Genomic DNA, 22064 nt, shown 5'->3' on the forward strand with positions numbered 1-22064 from the left:
TTTTGCTCTTATTTTGAGCTTATCAACAATTTTAAGCCATTTGTGATACATGTAAACCTTTACCTAAAGGAGGGCTGTATAATTTTAGATTTAGATATGATCTCTTTATATTAAAAATGAAATTCAGGGGCGCCTGGGTGGCGCAGTCGGTTAAGCGTCCGACTTCGGCCAGGTCGCGATCTCGCGGTCCGTGAGTTCGAGCCCCGCGTCGGGCTCTGGGCTGATGGCTCAGAGCCTGGAGCCTGTTTCCGATTCTGTGTCTCCCTCTCTCTCTGCCCCTCCCCCGTTCATGCTCTGTCTCTCTCTGTCCCAAAAATAAATAAACGTTGAAAAAAAATTAAAAAAAAAAAATGAAATTCAGAGAAGTCAAGAGCCTCATGTAGCCTAGCAGGTATTCCAATACCTCTTCATGTCCATTAATTTTAAGAGAGATGATTTCCATCAGTTTGATACCAATACCAAATTTTGGGTACAAATGGTATGTTAAGATAGAATTGTGACTATCAATCATGTTTCTTTAAGGGAAAGAAAATAAGAGAAACCTACAAAATTTCCCTTAGTAGAAAGAAGGACAAGAGATACTCACACTAAGTTTCATACTTTTTTAGGTGCTACATCTAACACACCTGGTCTAGGATCATGAATGCTTTGGAAGCCATAACACAAAGAAAGGTGGGAAAAAACTAAGGATGTCCAGCCTGGAGAAAAGAAAGAGGACTCATCAAATACTAAAAGACCTAAAGAGAGCTCAGATTTATTCTCTAATTCCATAGAATTAGAACCAATGAAAAGAAGTTTTAGGAAGCTGAATTACACCTAAATTCAGAAAATTTCTAAGAACTTGGTCTTTCTTTTTGTAAGAAGAAAGAGCTGTCTTCTTTGGCAATGAGTTCCTTATCCTAGTTTTAAATTAAATTTAAGCAAACCTAGAGCTAAACATTGTAGCACATCAAGTTCAGGAGCAAGAGACTATTTTAACAATAAGAATTACTAAGATACATTATCTTAACTCTTTCAAACCCTTAAAAGTTAATTTTTTTCCTCAAGAAATAGTTTCCATTTAGAACATTTTGATTGTTTCATAAAGCTCATACCAAGTGAGAATGATTTATTTACAAACATTCGTTCAGTCAGTAATCATAAAATTTTATTTGTATTAAAAGGTCATGTAATAGTTACACAACTGTATGTGTCAAAACTCACACACTGTTAAATAAAAAGAGTTAGTTTTATTATGTGTAGATTATACCTTTACAAATGGGAGGTAAAATGGTCTATCTGAAGTGGAGCTTCCTTCAAACATGCTACACCAACAGGTTTTTATTCTTAACCTGATCTGTATCTTAAAATCACACAGCATGATGGATACATAGAATAGACTTTGAAGTGAGACTCTCCACCCCTTCTGAGCTAAGTGATTTGGGGCAGGTAGTCTAGTTCCTGATCTGTCAAAACTCATTTACTAGAAAAGGAGACAAACATAAAAAATCTATTGCTTTTCAGGACAATGAGCACAATATAAGAGAAGACAGTTAAGAACAGTGGTAGGACAGGGGACAAGATGGACTGCAGGGATAGACATCTGAATTGTTTCTTGAAGGAAAGAAGAGGAATTTGCCAAACAGAGAGAACTAAGGCCTTCTTACAGACAGAAACATATGTATAAAAAGCCCCAAATCAAGAAATAACGCATTTATTCTGAAAACTAAGCAGGCCTGAGGTAGAGGATATTTACAAAGGAAGATGGCAGGAAATGACTGGAGACTTATGGGTCAGACCAGACCTAGGAGAGTCTTACAAGCTATGCTGAAGAGGCTAGAACCTGTCTGGTAGATAATGGAGAGATGCTTAATTGGTTAAAAGTAGGGGATCACGTTTAGCTTATAAAAAATAATGGCAGAAGCAGTGGGAGATGGACTGAAGGGGAAGAGGATACATCAAGAGGCAAGGAAACCAGTTGGATCAGTGGTTCTCAAACATCTCTGTTGCCAGGCCACCCACATAAGAACCATCTGCTTGTTAAAAGTATAGATTGTCGGGCCCCACCCTAGATCTACTGAATCAAAATCTCCATGGATAGGGCCAGGACTGTGATCTCAAAGTTCCTCTGGTGATTCTGGTGGGCAGTCAGACTTGGACACCACCATAATGCAAGAAATGATGGAAACCTGAATTAAGAGGGCTGCACTGGTGATGAACATAGGCAGACATGAAAGTAATCTCTACAGACATGGTGACTGATGCAGATGTAAGAGCTAAGGGTGAAAGAAAATTCAAAAGTACTCCCAGATTTCTGGCATGGCTGGTGGCAGAAGTGGTGAAACCATGATCCTGGCCAGAGCATAAAAGGAGTGGAACAGATCTGGAAGGAGATCCAGGACAGAGCATAAAGGAAGAGAAATGAATCTAGAAGGAAATGACCAGGTGACTTTTTAAACATCCTGTGTCTGAAGTACTTGTGTGTGTCTGAAGTACCTGGGTGGACGTATCCAGTAGGCCTTGTGGCTGCAGAGAACTACCAGGGTTACAGACACATGGAAGAGTCACTGGCAATGTGACTCACTCACATCGAGTTTGAGGTCACAAAGGAAAGCGCATGTGGAATGAGAGAATAAAATGAACGAGGAATGAAGCCTGGGGAACACTTAAGGGAAGAGTGGGAGAAATGGAAGTGAAGCAACCAGAGAAAAAGGAAAGGAGAGTAAAATGTTTCCAAAAGGATGGGGTAACCAACAGACACTTACAGATGGAGAATCAACTGTTCTTTTCTTTTCAATCAGGAAATAGTAACTACTTCACAGGTTGATGTGTGATGATTAAATGTAAAAGCTGTAGCACACATGAATACCACAATTGTTGTTCCATCTGCTATATCCTATTCCCTATCCATGCCACATCTTCACACAGGTGTGTCTTATTTCAGGAATAAGCTGAGTCCCTCCCATTAAAAGTCAAGTCCTGAGGTGCCTGGGTGGCTCAGTCAGTTAAGTTTCTGACTTCAGTTCAGGTCATGATCTCACAGTTTGTGAGTTTGAGTTCACCATGGTTTGCATGTTCAAAATTGCAATTTCTCTGCTCTCCTCACATAAATTCATTTTGTTGTTAAACTAAAATCTATTTTATTCGGGGCGCCTGGATGGCTCAGTCGGTTGGGCGACCGACTTCGGCTCAGGTCATGATCTCGCAGTCCGTGAGTTTGAGCCCCGCATCGGGCTCTGTGCCGACAGCTCAGAGCCTGGAGCCTGCGTTGGATTCTGTGTCATCCTCTCTTTCTGCCCCTCCCACACCTGCACTCTGTCTCTCTCTCAAAAATAAACATTTAAAAAAAAGGTTTTTTTTTTAAAGTCAAGTCCTGCGATGTCTTCTATGCCTTTTCTTCCTGCTCTAAAGTTCTCTAGATTGCAAATATTGACTCTCAAGTCAGCCTACCAACATTGGAATCCTAGCTCTCTAATTTACTAGGTAAATACATTGAGCAAGTCACTTAAGTCTCTCTGGCTTTATGGATGATAACAGCGTTGTTGGCAGGAATAAGATATTGCTGTATGTATGGTGCCTGACACAGAATAAGAGTTCAATAAGTGTTGGCACTGTCATTATTATTGATAATAATTAAACCACTAAATCCTCTTTTCCAAGAGAAGAGCTTAACCAAATGAAAGGGAAAATACCATCAATAATAAATTGTGTAAGAGTTTAAACTGAGAAAACAGAACATTTTTATAACTTATATACTGAGAAGACAGCACATTCTATAATTTATTCAGGAGAACAAATACATAACAAGTCTAACTTTGCATTTTGAATTATTTAGAGGCTACTTAAAAGAACAAAACCTCTTTTTTAATAAAGTGTAAACCAGAGGTGCGTGGGTGGCTCAATTGGCTAAGCCTCTGACTTCGGCTCAGGTCATGATCTCACAGTTCATGGGCTGGAGCCCCGCATCAGGATCTGTACTTATAGCTCAGAGCCTGGAGCCTGCTTCGGATTCTGTGTCTCCCTCTCTCTCTGCCCCGCCCCCGCTCGTACTTTGTCTCTCTTTGCCTCTCAAAAATGAATAAATGTTAAAAATACTAAAAATGAAAGAAAGAAAAAAACAAAAATGTAAATAAATAATATGGATTTAATTTTCATAAATAACAAAATATTCATAATCCAATAGTTTTGAAGTAATCCAAGTCCTTTATAAACCTCTATATACAAACAACTGTAATTAATTCTTGTAATTGATTTTTCTTAAAGCTTCTTAGAATTCAGGTTTCTACCAATCAAAATGAACTTTATTTCCCAAGTAGTCTAAGCTAGTTATCATCTTCCAAAATAAAAAGCAGTAAAATTTTTAATTTTTAGGACATACAAATTTCTAGAATTAACAAAAGTGAGCACAAGACTAGGAAATAATTCTAGTCAGGTGATGACTTAGGAACACACATGGAACAGAGGGAGTGTGGTACAGGGACAAGGGACAGGACTTGAATTAAGAACACCTGGATCCCAGGTCTATCTATGTGCTAGCCCCATGACTTAACACCTGAAACTGCTGGAGCACACTTTCCCCTTATGTAAAATGGGGGTAATAATAAAATTACCCAAATCACAGAGTTGCTTTGAGGCTCAAATTGATAACCCTCTGTAAGAAGCCCCTCCAACATTAACTCGTTTTTTATTTTAAAAGTATCAAATATGTATTTCTTTTGAAACCTTTAAAGCACACTGTGATTACCTCTATTATACCATGCAACTGTCCGTTTAGTCTGTTTAAGCACATCCCAGACAGACTGGGCAGGGGCAGTATTGTTATTTCTATAGCCATAAAGGCTTGTTAACAGTGGATGTACCCAGCAAATGGCTGAAGACTAGTGGACTGGATGAAGGCCGCAAAGTATCTGCAAAATAAATATTATTATTATGGCGACTGCTATTGTGAGAATAGAAATTCAAGACATTTCTCAACTGCCCTTTTGATTCAGTTAAAATGAGCAAGAGTTATTGATCAATATGGTTCTAAAAGGTATACAAAGTCCCTGCTGGGGTAAAAAAAACAACTAAATATTCTATAAAAATCCATGCCATTGTTTGTTTTTCTTAAATATATTTTTAAAGCAATCGTTTTAAAACATTTGTAAGTCTTCTTTTTCGATATTAGTACAAAGTAGCAGATTATCAAAGAAATTAAGAGTCCTCCATTCCCTTGCTATTCCAAGTTGTGGTACACCAGCAGAAAAGTATCTCCTGGGAGCTAATAGAAATGCAGCATTTCAGGGGCACCTGAGTGGTTCAGTAGGTTAAGTGTCTGACTTCAGCTCAGGTCATGATCTCACTGTTGGTGGGTTCAAGCCCCGTGTCGGGCTCTGTGCTGACAGCTCAGAGCCTGGAGCCTGCTTCGGATTCTGTGTCTCCCTCTCTCTCTGCCCCTCCCCCACTCGCACTCTGTCTCTCTGTGTCTCTTGAAAATAAATACATGTTTAAAAAAATTTTAAAGAAATACAGCATTTCAGGCCTCATTCCAGGACTACTAAGCCAGAATGTGTATTTTAATAAGATTCGCAGGTGATTTACACATTAAAATCTAAGAAGAACTGCTCTAGTTTACTCATAAACGTGGGCCTATTTTATATTAAAATCCAGTCATAAAAGCTTGGTTTACTTATTTGTTCCTAGAGTCTACCTGAATCACTTTATTTTCCTTTTAACAACATCTACATCTATTTAACCTGCCATAAACAAAAACACACGCCTAACAACCAACTAGAGATACTGAGTAGCTTTGGGAGTATATTCAAGACATTGAGAAGTATGTACTATATATTTTCCAAAACTATTCATCCTTCTTTAATAAGTTAGAACCAACAGCTGTGAATCAATACCATTTTTTACACCTGTATACTAACCACTAATATACAAGTAATATTGTTAAAAATCCATTTGCCTTTACTGACTACACAAAAATAATAGTCAATGTCACACCGTACACTAGAGGAACCCCAGAGGGAAACTGCAGACTTTTTCTTAATGAGGTAGTCAATGTCTTCCTCCATTAATTATAAAGGTCATGAGGGCCAGGGCCACAGTCTTTATTCCTTGATGTATCCATATAACAATGCCTAGGATACAAGCGCCCTCAAACATTTGTTAAAAAGAAAATTTTTAATGAAAAGTGTAGGTAACTGTTGTCAAGAAGAGTTTGAGAAGGATTTTATCTCTATGATAGGGGTAAACCAAATAACAGCATAAGGCCTTTTCTGGATTCTAGTCTAACATGTGATGCTTAATATATTCTCCAAGCCAAGTAAGATTTTGGGTATCAGTGAGATGAAGAAGGCAGAACTAGAGGAGAAAGGGTCTTTATACAGCTGGATACAATGGACAGGTAACAATCCAAGATATACTCTGGAAGTAAAACACAGATTCTGAAGGCACTGCATGAAGGAAAGTGTAGTACGTTCCCATTGAGTCAGAGTGATGAGCAGGGAAAATTTCTGCTTTAGCCTCCGCTTACATCCTCAGGAAAAAGGGTGATGGTTTGAGTTAGGAAGAGTGCCTGGATGAATGTAAGGAAAGGGCAGACCTTGCAGAATATAGAGGTGGTGCAGGCAGAGGTTTGGCTAAAAAACGACGAAGAGGTCGGCGTGTGATGGGCAGACAGGAGGGAATGGAGGTCTCCACCAGCAAGGCAAGGGTAATCTGCAGCATCTGAGGGGACGAGAGGGCAAATGGCCTGAAAGTAGTTACAATAGGAGGGCAAAAATGTTTCCTGTAACTGAGTTGTAGAACAGTCACCAAAGAGCCTGAAAGCATGGATAAAGGAGTTAAAAAATAGAGAAAAAAGGAAAGAAGAAATTTCGTTCTAAGTCTGCCTGAGCAGAGATCATGAAAAAGGTAGAAAGTGAGACAAATGATAAAATCTCCCACAGAGAGCAGATGCACAGGGGGGGATTCAGACACTGCAAAGGAGAAAAGACAATAACACAGATGAGGTGAGTGAATCATTGTGTGTTGCAAGCTGGAAGACTGATTCCTTTGAGGTTTAACTTCAAAGGATTAGTACTAGAAGGAGAAGATCCAAGGAAAGTCAGTTCACTCACTTGGGAAAAGGGAATAATAATAATTTATTCTTTTCAATAAATACAGCCCAAAGGAATATGAGGATTAAATGTGATAATACATATAAAGCATTAGACATACTGCCTGGAACTTAGTAAGCATCCAATAAATGTTTGCTATTATTAGTAGACAGTAAAACAGTATTTGTTGGATGAATAGGAAGCTTATACTGCCTTAGGAAAAAGTCGCTCGTGTAGGAAGGTGAAAGGTCCCAGCTTGATTAGGTCCCAGCTCCATTACTTTCCAGCTGTTTTGCTGGTGTTGTTTTAAGAATTTAGCTTTAAAAAAATGTTAATTGAGTTTTGAGAAAGAGAGAGAGAGCACAAGAGGGAGAGGAGGACAGAGGATCGAAGTGGGCTCTGCACTGACATCAGTGAGCCCGATGTGGGGCTCAAACTCACAAACCACAAGATCATGACCTGAGTCAAAGTCATATGTTCAACTGCTGAGCCACCCAGGTGACCCCAAGCTGTGTAGTTTTAAGTCTGTTTCTTCATCATATAATGATTAAATAATACCTACCTTATAGGGATGCTATGAACATTAAATAAGGTGTATAAAACACATACTACAGCATTTTACAAGTCCATAAGGGTCTTATTCTAGAAGCTCAATAAATAGCAGTAAGTTTCACTATGTGCAGATGACATCTAAATCCATGGTTGAAATATATATATATATAAATACATATACACACATATATGTATATATATACACACACATATTTACATATACTTATGTATATATTTGACCCTCGAACATCATAGGTTTAAACCACATGAGTCCACTTCAATTCGTAAGTTATTTTCAATAAATACAGTACAGAACTGTAAATGTATTTTCCTTATGATCTTCTTAATAACATTTCTTTTCTCTAACTTTCTTTATAATTAAGAATACAATATATAATACATATAACACAAAGTACATTAATCAACTATTTATGTTATGGTGAGGTTTCTGGTCAATAGTAGGCTATAAGAAGTTAAGTTTTTGGGGAATCAAAGGTTATACATGGATTTTTGACTGTGCAGGGGGCAGCATTTCTTAACCCCTGAATTATTTAAGTCAGTTGTGTATTTTTCCCCCAGACCTCTTAATTGCCTAAAATCCCCCCACCTTTTGGCATTGTTTCCATTTCCCTACAAACTGGCTCTTATGAATATGTCTTCATATATATGTATTTGATATGAAAGAATGACGCCTCACATCCTGGAAGCCAAGATAAAATGCAGCTAAGTGGTTTCCTTCTTGCTGCATTTTCACATTTTGCTTGACTTCTCAGAAAAGCAGTCATAAAACTTCCTCCCTGTGCTAATCTGGAAGTTCAAAGTCCAAACATCCCCCTTTGTGCCACTAATGATCTTAAGGATTTAAGGAAACTGAAATGGTATTTCCTTTTAGCAAAAAAAACAAAACAAAACAAACAAAAACACTGAAAATACCATTGAAGTGTGTGTATGTTTTAATGGGAACTGTGACCATAATCTTCTCTTGCTAACAGTTCTATATGCTGAATATCCAATGGGTAATTTACTGTTGGTCCTGAATTTATTTCTTTTCACTAATTACCAATAGTTTCACACTTAGACTATGAGATTTAGCAAACATTTTCATAATTCACTTTGAATATATTTTTTTATTTTTAAAGAGAGCACGTGTGGTAGAGGAAGAGAGAATCCCAAGCAGGCTCCATGCCTGGACCCGCCTCCTGCCTCCTGGCTGCCCCTCCACCCCCGCCATCCCACCATGACATCACAAGCTGAGCCGAAACCAAGAGTTGGATGCTCAACCAACTGAGCCACCCAGAAGCCCCTTTTTTATAGTTCTAGCCACTCCACCATATAGAAGTCAACTTTATCTTCTCAGGCTAAATACTTATGTTGTTTATATTTTACATATATATACAATTTAAATATATAAATCTATATAAATATCAGTTTTTAGTTTAATCTCATACAACAGCCTTACAGTACTTTTGAGTATTTCAGACGTTTTTATTTAGATTGCCTCTGGCGGTATTACAACTTTGTTCAGATTTAGTATTCTAAGTACTGACAGTACATAGATAAGATAGATAGCAGTATAAGATCAAGTAAAGTAGGTCAGAGGTTTGATTATTGCTTTCCTGCTTGGCTAGTGTGATGGGGGACAAGAGCACTGGGCTAAGAAACAAAACATGCTATTAATACCCATTTTCACTACAGCGTTCATCCACAAATGTTTTAACTTCTATGACTCTCAGAGACTTCTAAACATATGAAAATAATAATGCCTACCAGTCCCATCTTCCAAGGTTGTAAAGTTCTTGCTAAAATTGTAAAATAAAATACAAAGGCAAGGTTGTCTTTCTTGTTATTTGCTACTTTCTAGCCATTTGGGTACTGCTCTTTAGGCAACACCTATGCATTCCCTTTATAAAGCCATTTTATTGTAAGCTGAAAAAATAAAACAATAAAAACTTAAAGAATAAAATAGATATTTTTTAATTTTTTTTTTTACGTTTATTTATTTTTGAGACAGAGAGCATGAACGGGGGAGGGTCAGAGAGAGAGGGAGACACAGAATCTGAAACAGGCTCCAGGCTCTGAGCTGTCAGCACAGAGCCCGATGCGGGGCTCGAACTCACGGACTGCGAGATCATGACCTGAGCCGAAGTCGGTCGCCCAACCGACTGAGCCACCCAGGCGCCCCGAATAAAATAGATATTTAGTTTAACAACAAAATGAATTTATGTGAGGAGAGCAGAGAAATTGCAATTTTGAACATGCAAACCATGGTGAACCACAGGAAAGTCCTAAGAACAAAGGAGGAGAGCATCCTTTTTTTTTTTATTTGTTTTTTCTAACGTTTATTTATTATTGAGAGACAGAGAGACACAGAGCATGAGCAGGGGAGGGAACAAGAGCTGGAGAGACACAGAATCCAAAGCAGGCTCCAGGCTCCAAGCTGTCAGCACAGAGCCCGACGCAGGCTCGAACTCACAAACTGCAAGCTCATGACCTGAGCTGAAATCGGACTGAGCCAGCCAGGCGCCCCGAGAGCATCCTTTTAATAGAGGGGAAAAAAACAAGTTGGCAGAGGTTATTAAAATTGGTCCATGGGAAGAGGGTGAGAGTTCAGGGCTGTGGCAACTTCTCATTGGCTGGGTTGCTGCTGGCCAAGGAGAAAATCTTCCTCCTGCTAGGGTATTAAAGTAAGCCTCTTCTTGTCTGTGGGAGTATATAAAGTAGGCTGTGACAAATGGTACATGCCTGAGAGTTCTCCCCTCACGACTTCCCAATTCCATTTTTAATGAGGTTTTCCTTTACACATTTTCACAGAATCAACTGTTGTACCACTGAACACTGAAGAAAGATCATTTCTACAGGTGCTATATTAATTTTATAATATATGAATTTTTTTGATTGTGGTGAAAACACATAACAAAATTGACTTAATTGTTTTTAAGTGTACAGTTTAATGATATTAAGTATATTCACAGTGTTGTACAACCAATCTCCAGAACTTTCTCATCTTGCAAAACTGAAACTCTCTACCTATTAAACAACTCCCCATCTTTCCCTCCTCTTAGGCCATGGCAATCAACACTGTACTTTCTGTTTCTATGAATTAGACCACTTCAGAGAGCTTACATAAGTGGAATCATCAATATTTGTTTTTGTGACTGGCCTTTTTCACTTAGCATAATGTCTTCAGGGTTCACCCTTTTATAGCATACATCGGATTTCCTTCTCTTTTAAGGCTAAATAACATTCCCTTGTATGTACACACTACATTTTGTTTATCCATTCATTCACCAATGGACATCTTCCACCTCTTGGCTATTGTGAATAATGCTGCCATGAACATAGGTGTGCAAAACTATATGAACTTGTTTAACAATACATATCTGTGCCTTAGTTTTTGTTTAATAAATAAAAATGAAAAGAAAGCTTATTCCTTTGAATGCTCCAGTTCAAAATCATAATGCCTATCTGTGATTACACCTAACAGTGAGTAACTGATTCCTTCAGTGGATTAATGCATTTGCCTTTCAAATTCCAAGATTTGTAGTCTAATTTAAATGTAATCAAAATATATAGACATGTATTTAAAAATGACAATATTCCATGGGAAAAAAAATGACAAAATTAAGAGTTTTTAAAATTCACATTTGGTTAAGGACATATTTACAACAAAATTATTTAATTTTTTTGTTTACCCCATATACTAAGACCTACATATTTGTAGCAATTTTACAAAAATTTTAAGCCATACTTTCAAATTTTAGAAATGCTCATAAAGTGCCTATAACTGAAAATCTTTTGTAACGACATATGATAAAATTTTGCATTTTCTGTAGGAAAGAATGTAAAGTAAGATTAAGTTTAGACTATTTAAGCCATCACTTTAGGAGCTATTATGAGAATTCAATAAAGTGGCCTTAAGAGATGATGCTGTTTCAACCATCTCATGGTACAGGTAGAAATATGAAACACAAAGAATCATGAACTTGCCCCAAACCACATAACAAGCCATCCTCAGAAGTCATATATTACATAATAATTGTAATGCATAATTGTATATATTGTATATAATGTACAATAAACTAATTATTTAATGTTATTGCTATTAGCTTTGACAATATAGGCAACTCTTGATTATTCAAGAAATATCTAGATGATTAAATAGGTACAGTATAATGGCAACAAACAGTGCTATGTCAAAGCAGGTACTTAAATATCTGTATCCCTTTGTTTTTCTATTCCTTTACCTACTTCTTATGGAGCAGATAAGAAAGTAAAAAAGATTAAATATGAATCTATTGTTATTTTTACTATCTTAGCAACACTAATAACAGGTTTGTTGGAAAAGATTAAAATTATTGCATAGAGTGAGGTTTTTAAATTACCGATCAATGTATGTTTATAGGAAATTGCTTGACCTATTTAAAGAATTTTTTTTAATTGCATATATATCCAGAATTTAAGAGCTGGGTGAGACCTTAGAGATGACCTGATTCAACTCTCTCAATTTACTGATGAAAAAAGTTGAGATTGGAAAGAGGGACCTGTCCAAAGTCTCCCAACTAATTAGTGAAACTAAAGCATTGGTCATCTAAATGCCAGTCCAGTCCACGCTGCCCTCCTCACTTCCACATTCATCATGATACTTCCACATAGATAGGAAGAAAGAATTACATCTGATTTCAGATCTCTCAAAAGTTAACGGTTTTGTGCTAATAAATGATTTAATGGTTTGATTTCTTCACTAAATTTAGTCAATATCAATTGAATATGGCTAATTTATGATAAAGGTCACTAAAAAAACTTTATATAATTTACTGTGGCACCAAACATTATTAGTATTTAGCAACAGAATATATCACTATTTGAAAATACGCTAGATTAAGGGGGTCATCTCTTGACACATATCAAATCAACAAATACAAGGATACTCCCTAGTGTTGGGGAGAAAAATACAAAGAGGTGAAAGGGTAAATAATAATGAAGGTTAAGATGGTTCAAGAAAATAGAGTTACAGAAGGAATGGCACAAGGAAATGCATGAGCAATTGCTAACAGGAATGGGATCAGGTGAAGGAATGAACTGCTCCAAGGGTACCAAGGCCAAGAAAGGCTTTGTGAAACAGGGCAATTGAGCTGGGTTTTACTGCAGTGCTCCTGGAGAGGTGGAGAGGAGAAAGGGCAGCAAAGGCAAAGGGAACAGTGTACTGAGAAACAAAGACAGACATGGGCATGATTTACTCAAGAGGGAGTTATCCAAGTTGGCTAGAGCTACAGGTCTGTGGGTAAGGAAATACTACAGGCTGATGAGGCTGAAAAGGAAACTTGGAAATCTGGTTTCGAAAGTCCATTGTATTTCCTCCCTTCTCTTTTCTAAAAGTCAAAACTCTGGTGAGTTTTAAAAATATATTAGAATTCATTCTCATTCTAAGGGAAAATAAAACAATAGCACCTTGATTTTTTTATTTAAAAAAAATTTTTTTTAATGTTTATTTATTTTTGAGACAGAGAGAGACAGAGCATGAACGGAGGAGGGGCAGAGAGAGAGGGAGACACAGAATCGGAAACAGGCTCCAGGCTTTGAGCCATCAGCCCAGAGCCCGACGTGGGCTCAAACTCACAGACCTCAAGATCGTGACCTGAGTTGAAGTCGAAAGCCTAACTGACTGAGCCACCCGGGTGCCCTAGTGCCTTGATTTTTAAAAGGAAAAATGTCCAAATCATGAAAAGGAAAAAAGAGCCATCTAAAGTGAGAAAAGAGTCTGCTCTGTTATAGAATCCTTCTCTATGTGCTTATATGTCTAATTTGAAATAATGAATGACTCAATAAATCCGAAATAATACTTAGGTTAGTAATATTAAATCACTCACTAATGACATTATCATACGACTTGAGAAAAAAAATCTAACAAATTCAATTTTAAAAGGATAACCAACTTTTTTGTGGCTCACAAAAGCACTGTCTGACATAATTACCTATGTAATTCGTAAAACCTCATCTACCTAAGCCAAAAAATCTAACTGTATAAAACTGTCCTGACACCAGTTTTAGAATTTGCATTGTTTTACCCTCCTGTAATTTCATCTGTGATTGGATGTTCTGCTATGAGGCTGTTGGGGAATGGACAAGAGTAGCAGACATTAAAGTCTAAGAGTCTACCACCAAAACAAGAACAAAAACAAAAAAATCCTTAAATGGTGTGGACCTTTTAGAGGCTTCAGGGAGGTTATGAGAGAGAAGGATAACTCTAGGACCTCACTGAAAACACTAGCTAAGGGAGATCTCATGTTAGGAGCTGGTGATGTCCCACATATTTATCTTTAATTAGCTGCCTGGAATTTAGAATGTCTTTTCTCAAAGAAACATCAAAAATGGTAACTAGGCTTCCAGGCTAGGGCAAACAAACAAACAAAATATACTTTAGACAATAACAAAGATTAAAGACTATACATTAACTGTGACAAATAATAAAACTAATATAAATATATTGTAACATGTTTAAAACACATGCTAGCATGTGGGCCTAGCACTCCCAGGGACAGACCTTTTACCCCAGCTTATATGAGCTGAGTTAAATGTCCCCTCTCACACACCCCCAGTTTCAGCAAATCAGGATGACTCACTGACCCTAAAACACATTCTCAGTTCCATGAATTTTTAGTCTCTGAAGCCCTTCTCCTTAGTCTACCTATACAAATACTCTCTGACAATATTCACATCAACTCCACATGGTGACAGCTGAAATATTCTAAAAATAGGGCTTGTATATTCTTCTTACAACTCAAGACCGTACTGCAGGTAAAAGAAGTAAAGATAAGAATAGTGAAGAAGGACTTTTCTGACTTTCCTAGGCACCAGCTAGGCCTAATTTTGACAGATCACAGAACCACAGATCATGCCTTCAAAGGACCCTTTGGATTCCCAAGGTGGAATAGCCATGACTTCATAAGCTGCATGGATGCAGTGACCAAGTGTCCTCATTCTTTCTCCAGAGCCCAGAACTATGCCTACACATGTAAGGAGAAAAGAATAAATCATTATACAAGCCTTGCTTCCAAATTTCATCATCATCGTACAAGAGTCCTCCTTCCTCCTGTACCACTCATCCTCCTCTCCCTTCTGCCCCTCCAAAAATAAGCAGGCCCTTTATGCTCTAAGTTTAACTCCCAAGTAAACACAAATTTTGCATCAAAATATGGGCTACTATTATCTGTAAACAGAGAGCAATGCCAACCACCTCCACTCCCTGCCCCCCTCCCCACCACTACCAATACGTACTCCATGAACAATGGCTGTTTAAAAACATGCTGCCAAAAGGAAATATGGCAGTTCAGGAGACAGCTGGCCTTATTGCAGGCATGCTGGCTATTAACTCTGTAGGATATTTCTATGCTAAATTCAGTTACACAAAAGGCTACTAATAAGCATTTATTTTAATAAACAAATACAATAGATATTGTAGATAATTTGGGTATTTATAAGTTGGAGAATACTAAGATTCACCAGGTTTAAAATTTTACATACAACTTTGATTTTATATACTTTGAGCCTAGTAATTTGAGTCCTAATAATTTTAATGTACTCATAAAGTAAAAGAACAGAAGGAAAAAAAGTTCAATAACATCAGAATACCTACTCCCATGCCACCAACTAGTATAAAGTTCTACAGCAGTCTATACTTTCCTGTGTAATATACACCGAGATTAACTCATTGTTCAAAATCTCTAAAAATATAATATATGGAAGTAGAGAATTATTTTTGTTGTTTTTCCTAAAGTACAGCTTTTTCAAAGTTTCAATACTAACGTATAAAGTGTTAACAGCTGGGGCTCCTGGGTGGCTCAGTTGGTTGAGCATCAGACTTCAGCTTAGGTCATGATCTCACAGCTCATGAGTTTGAGCCCCACATCGGGCTCCCTCTCTCTCTGTCCCTAACCCACTCACATTCTGTCTCTGTCTCTCTCAAAAATAAACAAACATTAAAAAAAATATTCAGTGCTAACAATTATAGTAAAAGTAACATTATCTGTGTTAATACTCTATGGGTCATATTCTGTATTTGCTAGACATGTGCCTTCGAAAAGCCCAGTTTTTATACATTGCTTTGAGCACCACCGTATGTTTTATTAAATAGTACCATTTGATACAATAGCACAAAATGATATTTTTCCAGAAACCGTTTGCCCTAGGGCAAAGATCTCTTGCATCACCAAATATACTCTACAAATCTGTAACTATTCTTGTTATGACAGTCCAAAGCAGATACACTCATTTACACTTAGGTAGAAACTTCAGTGGAGAGAAAAAATATTTAATGGACTAATAAAACGGAGATAGAAGCATGTAACTACAGTCTGGGAATGAAAGCACTCAAGGGCACAAAGCCTAGTTCGTATCTTGCTCTCTGAATAATCTGTGTCCTTTCATCACTCACCTCTATTTCTCAAGACCATCTTTTCTCTCCACCCATTTTTATTTCTCCCTCTTTCCAAACATCTGACTCATCAACTTTTATTCAGCTTCATCTAATAAGCTACTCTTCTACTTTGAAACTCCTTCACTCAGATTTTCATGAAATTATAGCAAGAGGAGATCCTTGTGGAGAGCAGTGTGAAGTTGTGAAAGAAAGGTAGCATGGAGAGCATAGGATAGGGGGTGAAAGGAAATGGGACACCATGGGGTTCAGGTCTGTCCTGCCTGCATCTAAAAAAATATTTCTCCTCACAGCAGAAAGGCAGAACAAACTATATCCCACTAAGCCTCTAAGTTGGTTTAAGAAATACCATCTACCTACAGCAGGTAGCTCATTACAGAAAGCAAGGAAGCAGTCTCAGGTTTCGTAAGTGGATAGCCGGGGCATGGGTGAATACCTTCCCTCTAACTTGCTAGTGAGAGGTCACTTGTGTTCCAGTGGCTACTCTCACTTCTCAGACTTGGTCTACAATATTATCTTATATGCCCTTCACAAGTAGCAAGTTTTCACATGAGGCAACTGCACAAAATTTCCTATCTTTTTCATATTTTTTGACAGCAGCATCATTAGGAAGGAATTAACCAACACAGGAAAGTGTATTCTACCTTTGCACTCAGTTTTCGTTTCTGAGACTCGAGAAGTAAGAAAGCTCTGAGATAGGAAGGGAATAATAGACAGGAATGAGAACTTCTGGGTGTGGCTCTGGCTGAATTGAGATTGGAGGACCTTGACGATGTCTGTATTCTAAAGTATGCAAAGTACAATTATCTGCCAAAGCTGATGTTCAGCTCTGCACAATTGTGTAATGGGAAACCCTGACGCAATGCTTAAATAACCAAAATCAGAGATGAAGGGAAGGGTACATCTTTCCCAGCTCTCGTAGGTACAGGGTAACCTCAGTGTAACAGCACATAGAAGATTTAAAGAAAGACTCCATTAAAAACTGCCTTTTAACCATTTCCAACTGCAAGGGCTAATTAAAACAGCTTATTTACCAGTGCCAAACATGAGATTCCTAGCTGAAGAAGTTAAAGCCACAAGAATGTCGAAGAATCATTTTGTCTCACACAGAAATAATTCCAGCACACATTTTTCTCTACAAAATGTATCCCACATATTGTACTGTAATCACGCTGTAACCACGGTTCCATTTACTCTGACAACAAATACAAAACTACAGGAATATATTTTCATTTCTAGGGAAAGGAGGCAGAGTCATAATGTGTAAGGTTACTCTCCTCCACTGCTGGAGATGCAGTGCCACACTGCAAAAGGACTAGAAAATTATAAACCATAAGATCATTTCTAAAATCCCGTTAGGCTAATTTTTTTGTAATTTCAAAAACTTTTAAGTGCTTTAAAACCAAAAGCAACTGAAGCAAATTAAGAAAATCAATGGCAAAATGTAAAAATAACATAATAGCCCAACTGCTCCCACTAGAAGAGCTGCATAAATCCACCAATAGACGATCCCTGTCAAACTACAACCGCTAAGGGGAAAAAGTTTGCTAATTTAAGAAAATTGTATACATGCAGGCTGCTGGGACGACCTCTAGGTGCTGCTGTAGAGAGACCCCCTTCCTAAAGACTTATTTCTTTCCGGGTATTTTAGCCTCCCCCACCCCCTGACTGCACTGCACTGCGCAAAGCCATTATAGACAATCACTTCAAACATATTTGCTGCTGAAAAGGCCTCAGAAACTAACATCCTGCAAAGTTCAAGAGGACAAACAATGGCTTTTTACTTTTTGTTCCAAATTATAGTATAGATGGATGAGTTAGACTAAACATTAGCAGGTTTAGCAGATTGTGTCAATGCAACCAGGAGGCCGAAGAGACGCAAAAAAAGACAGCTACCACTGAAGCCCTCCTCCTTCCCCCAGCCATCTCTACAAAAGGACTATTATTAGTAAATGTTAAAACCAATCCTGTGCATAAATTAAAACTGTCAGACGAGATTGGGAGATGTGGGAGTACAGGGTGGAGTGGTTCCTGCGACGAGCTCTTAGCAGCCCAGGCTCCATCTGATATGTCAGCCCCAGCATCCGAGAAGCTGAGGAGAGATGGAAGCTCAGAGGAAAACCCTGCGAGCGTCGCGGGGGGAGGGGGAGGCCTTAACGTTCGGATCAGATTAACCAGTGCCAGACCGCGGTCCCCGCGCCCCGCATCTCCTCTGATCCGCAGCATCCCAAAAGCCGCAGGGAGCGAGGGACTGCAGGGCCGGACGAAGACGGGGCAGCCAGCCGCTTTACCTGTGATGGACCAGGTCCAGCGGTAGAACTCCACGGTGTCGTTCAACGCCGTGGACACCACGTTGAGGACACTGCCCGGCTCCGAGTCCAAGAGCCCCATCGCGGCTGTAAGCGGGCGCCGGCGGCAGCGGGAGGAGAAAGCGGAGACACCGCGGGCGGGTTGACCCCGAAGGCGACGCCGACGGAGTGAGAGGCAGCCGGGGACCCCTCTAACGGCGGCGGCCCAGCTGCGTCTTCTCCTCCTCCTCGGGGCGCCGCGGAGGTAGGGATGCGGCGGCTGCGACGACTAGCCGGGCGGAGGAGAAGGTACCGTCCAGGCTCCCAGGAGAAAGAGGAGGAGGAGATCCCGCCGTGAGCTCCAGGCGCTGCACCAGTCTGCCGCCTCGCGCCGCCGCCGCTCCAATCCCCTTGGCCCGAGTCACGTGGCCGCGCGCGCGGGGCGGAGGGGCCGCCGCCCCTCCTCCCGCCCGCGCCGCTGGGACTCTTGCGCAGGGATGCTGCGGTCGTGGGGTGGCGAGAGCGAGGTCCGCGCAGGCGCGCGCCGCCCCGCACCTCTCGCCGTGCGGGAGCAAGACACCTGGGCCCTTCTGAGCTGTCTGTCTTCCCACCGCCCACCCCGCGAGTCTCCCTAAGGCTCCTTCTCAGTCTCGGTCGTCAGGAGGAGGGTACGCCGCCTTCCCACGGGTGACCTCGCTTCCTCCCCGATACATCTTAGGAAACAAGACAGGGAAGAATGGGCGTTTTGTGAGCAAGGATGAGGTAGGCAAGGTGCTTTGGTCCTTACCTGTCATTCACTTCTATTTCCTTTAGGTTCGGTGTTTTCACCCCTACTATCACATGCCTGTTCTGACAAGAGAAATGCACAAGTTATCCCTCTAAGTTAGTGAAGTGGTATTTGTCTTCCAAGCTACACTGTGATTGGACTTTGGGGTCTACTCACTAACCAATTTACAAATAATTTGAATGAATGCTTGCATGTGTTTTGTAGACTCTTTTATTATACCTGGAATAATCAAAGCAATATAATTGTCTTAAATAAGGTCATTATGGCTTCAGACAAGAGGGAGGACGGAGAGAGCCCTTACTGTTAGAGAAGTCCTCTTGGACCTGAAGAAGTTGAGGTGAATGTAAAAGGATAATTGCTCAGGAGACAAAGGACAATCTAGGGGAAAGAAGAAAATATTAACTTTTTATTTTAAAAATTGTTTAGATGGTAAGGTGGGAGCCAACAGTATAATATACCCCTGAAAAGTAGCAAGTATAATCTACATACAGTTCTTAATTTGATAGTTTCTGATGTCAACAAGACCTTTGAGAATAAACTTCTCACCTACTTGTTACTTAAACATGTCACCTACTTTTTGTTTAACCTTTTCTCCAGTTGTTGGTTTAGGATGCTCCATTTAAACCACGGAGTCAAGTGTGTGATTGCTTCTGCTCTTTGGCACTGTTAAAATAATAGGAATGCTGTTTTTTAGCATATTTGGATAATTTATTTGTTTTCCAGTTGATTTGGTTATATGTTCTTTGACTTTGTTTTGTCTTGGCAACATCCTAGAGGATAAGAATTATTTTTAGTTCCTCATTGAGGACCTAACCCAGTGCTATAAATAATAACTAATGAATATTTATGATGATGTCAACATTATAACATACTTATTTCAGAACATAAAGACTATTATAAGTGGCAGGAGATTTAGGGAGAGAAGAGGTAATTAAATGTAATTGATTTATTATATCAAGCAACCACAGTCTTCTTTAATGCTGTATTCTTGAAATTAACCAAATAAAATGTAATTTATCAAATATATTTACCAGATTGAAGTTTTTGGATTGAAATTATGGTTTCTCAAGTCTCAACCCCAAAGTTATGTGTATCATACAGAATTTAGAAGATATCTATATACACACAGTCAAACTGTAATACCTGAAGAGTAGATAAAGATCAGTGATCTACTCTATGTATTTTGATGATCTAGTGAAGTTCAGATTAGTTTGACCTTCACCTAGAAAATTGATTACTACTTCTATATAGTGAAATCCTGGATACTTTTTATGGAGAACAGATCCCCATCCTCACCCACATTCACACACACAAAACTTCATTCAGCATCTTAGTTGTTTAATGCAGTGTGAACTTGTTATAACAGCTTCAAGTATTTTTCTAGCCTCTCTGTAGTAGAGGCCAATTTAAGCCCCTCTATTCACTAGGGGGCGCCTGTCACATACAAGAAAATCCTAGACAAGTGATGACAAAAAGTCAGGAGTGGCACTTACACTTCCTTCACAGTACCGAGAAGAGTAGTATGTTTATTTGCATTTATGATCTGTCTAATCATACAGCAAGAAAAGTACCCTAGAACTTACCCACTCTGGAGCTCCATTACCCAGTATAGAGACTAATAGTCCAGTACATACTCAATTCGCAAAGGGAAGGAGACCTGCATGTTCATTCACCTAGAGTGACAACCATCTAACCAAGACCTTGGTGGCATCGTGACAGAACAAAATCAAATATATGCATCCATGGTATCTGCAAAATTTTGAGGCCTAGAGTTATTTGTTGTGGATTGAATACAAACAAGATATAGTTATCTACAAAAAATTGAGAGGGGATATGATTATCATAAAAATTGATTTTATATAAAATAGCAAAATATTTTAACATTTCTTACAGCCCGTGCAGAGTTAACAACATAAATCAAGCTGTCCATTTTTTCCCTAGTGTTTCTGCCTTTCCACATTGTCAATATCATTAGCAACGTGTGCTTTCAAAAAAAAAAAAGTGAACCTAGGAATCTGTTGAATCAGGAGTGAAAGCATGTAGTTTGATGAAGAATCGTAGAAAGGCCTTAAATGTTACGTAAGTAAATTTTAGATAATACTTACAGAAAATGGAGAAAATCCTTGGTAATAAAGTTGACCCTTGAACAACACAGGTTTGAACTATGTGGGTCTACTTATACATGGATTTTTTTCTCATAAGAATCTAGGAAAAACTTTCGGAGATTTGCAACAATATGAAAAACTCACAGATGAACCACATAATCTAGAAATATCAAAAAAATAAAATTAGGTGTGTCATGAATGTGTACAATATATGTAGATACTAATCTATTTTATCATTTGCTATCATAAAATATAGCAAATCTATTATAAAAAGTTAAAACTTATCAAAACTTACCCACACGAACATTTATAGACCATACAAGGCATGATTCACAGTTGAGAGAAATGTAAACAAGTGTAAAGATACAATACTAAGTCATAACTGCATGAAATTAACTGTAGTACATACTGTACTATTGTGATAATTTCATAGCCCCTTCCTGTTATTGTGGTGAGCTCCAAGTGTTGCCAGTTTCCACTTAAAACACTGTGTGAGGGGCACCTGTGTGGCTCAGTCAGTTGCGCATCCAACCCTTGATTTCAGCTTAGGTCATAATCCCAGGGTTGTGGGATAGAGCCCTGCATCAGGACTAAGCATGGAGCCTGCTTAAGATTCTCTCCCTCTCCCCCTCTGCTTCTCTCTCTCTCTGTCTCTCAAATCAAATTTTTTAAATACACACTGTATGATACTGATCCTCTCTGTATGAATAATATGTCTCTCCAGTAAACTGGGAATCACAGTAATAAGTGATCTCTTCTGGATCTCACATAGTTTTCATCATGTTTAGTGCAATACTGTAAGCCTTGAATGGGACCCATACAAAGTGTCACTAGTGA

The 22064-nt window shown here is 38.8% G+C and overlaps 1 protein-coding gene and 1 long non-coding RNA gene across 2 annotated transcripts in view; one reads left to right on the top strand and one right to left on the bottom strand.

The window, feature by feature from the left end:
* Positions 1 to 18840, bottom strand: part of ELOVL4 (ELOVL fatty acid elongase 4) — a 32797-nt gene extending 13957 nt beyond the window's left edge. Inside the window, exon 1 of the mRNA XM_045498851.1 lies at positions 18339 to 18840. Coding sequence (XP_045354807.1) covers positions 18339 to 18438 — 100 coding nt within the window. The 5' untranslated portion in view covers positions 18439 to 18840. The remainder of the gene's footprint in view (positions 1 to 18338) is intronic.
* Positions 18841 to 18964: 124 nt separating this feature from the next.
* Positions 18965 to 22064, top strand: part of LOC123608649 — a 31528-nt gene continuing 28428 nt past the window's right edge. Inside the window, exon 1 of the long non-coding RNA XR_006717359.1 lies at positions 18965 to 19097. This is a non-coding gene — a long non-coding RNA (uncharacterized LOC123608649). The remainder of the gene's footprint in view (positions 19098 to 22064) is intronic.

This window comes from Leopardus geoffroyi, chromosome B2, assembly GCF_018350155.1.
Source record: "Leopardus geoffroyi isolate Oge1 chromosome B2, O.geoffroyi_Oge1_pat1.0, whole genome shotgun sequence".
Taxonomy (NCBI): domain Eukaryota; kingdom Metazoa; phylum Chordata; class Mammalia; order Carnivora; family Felidae; genus Leopardus; species Leopardus geoffroyi.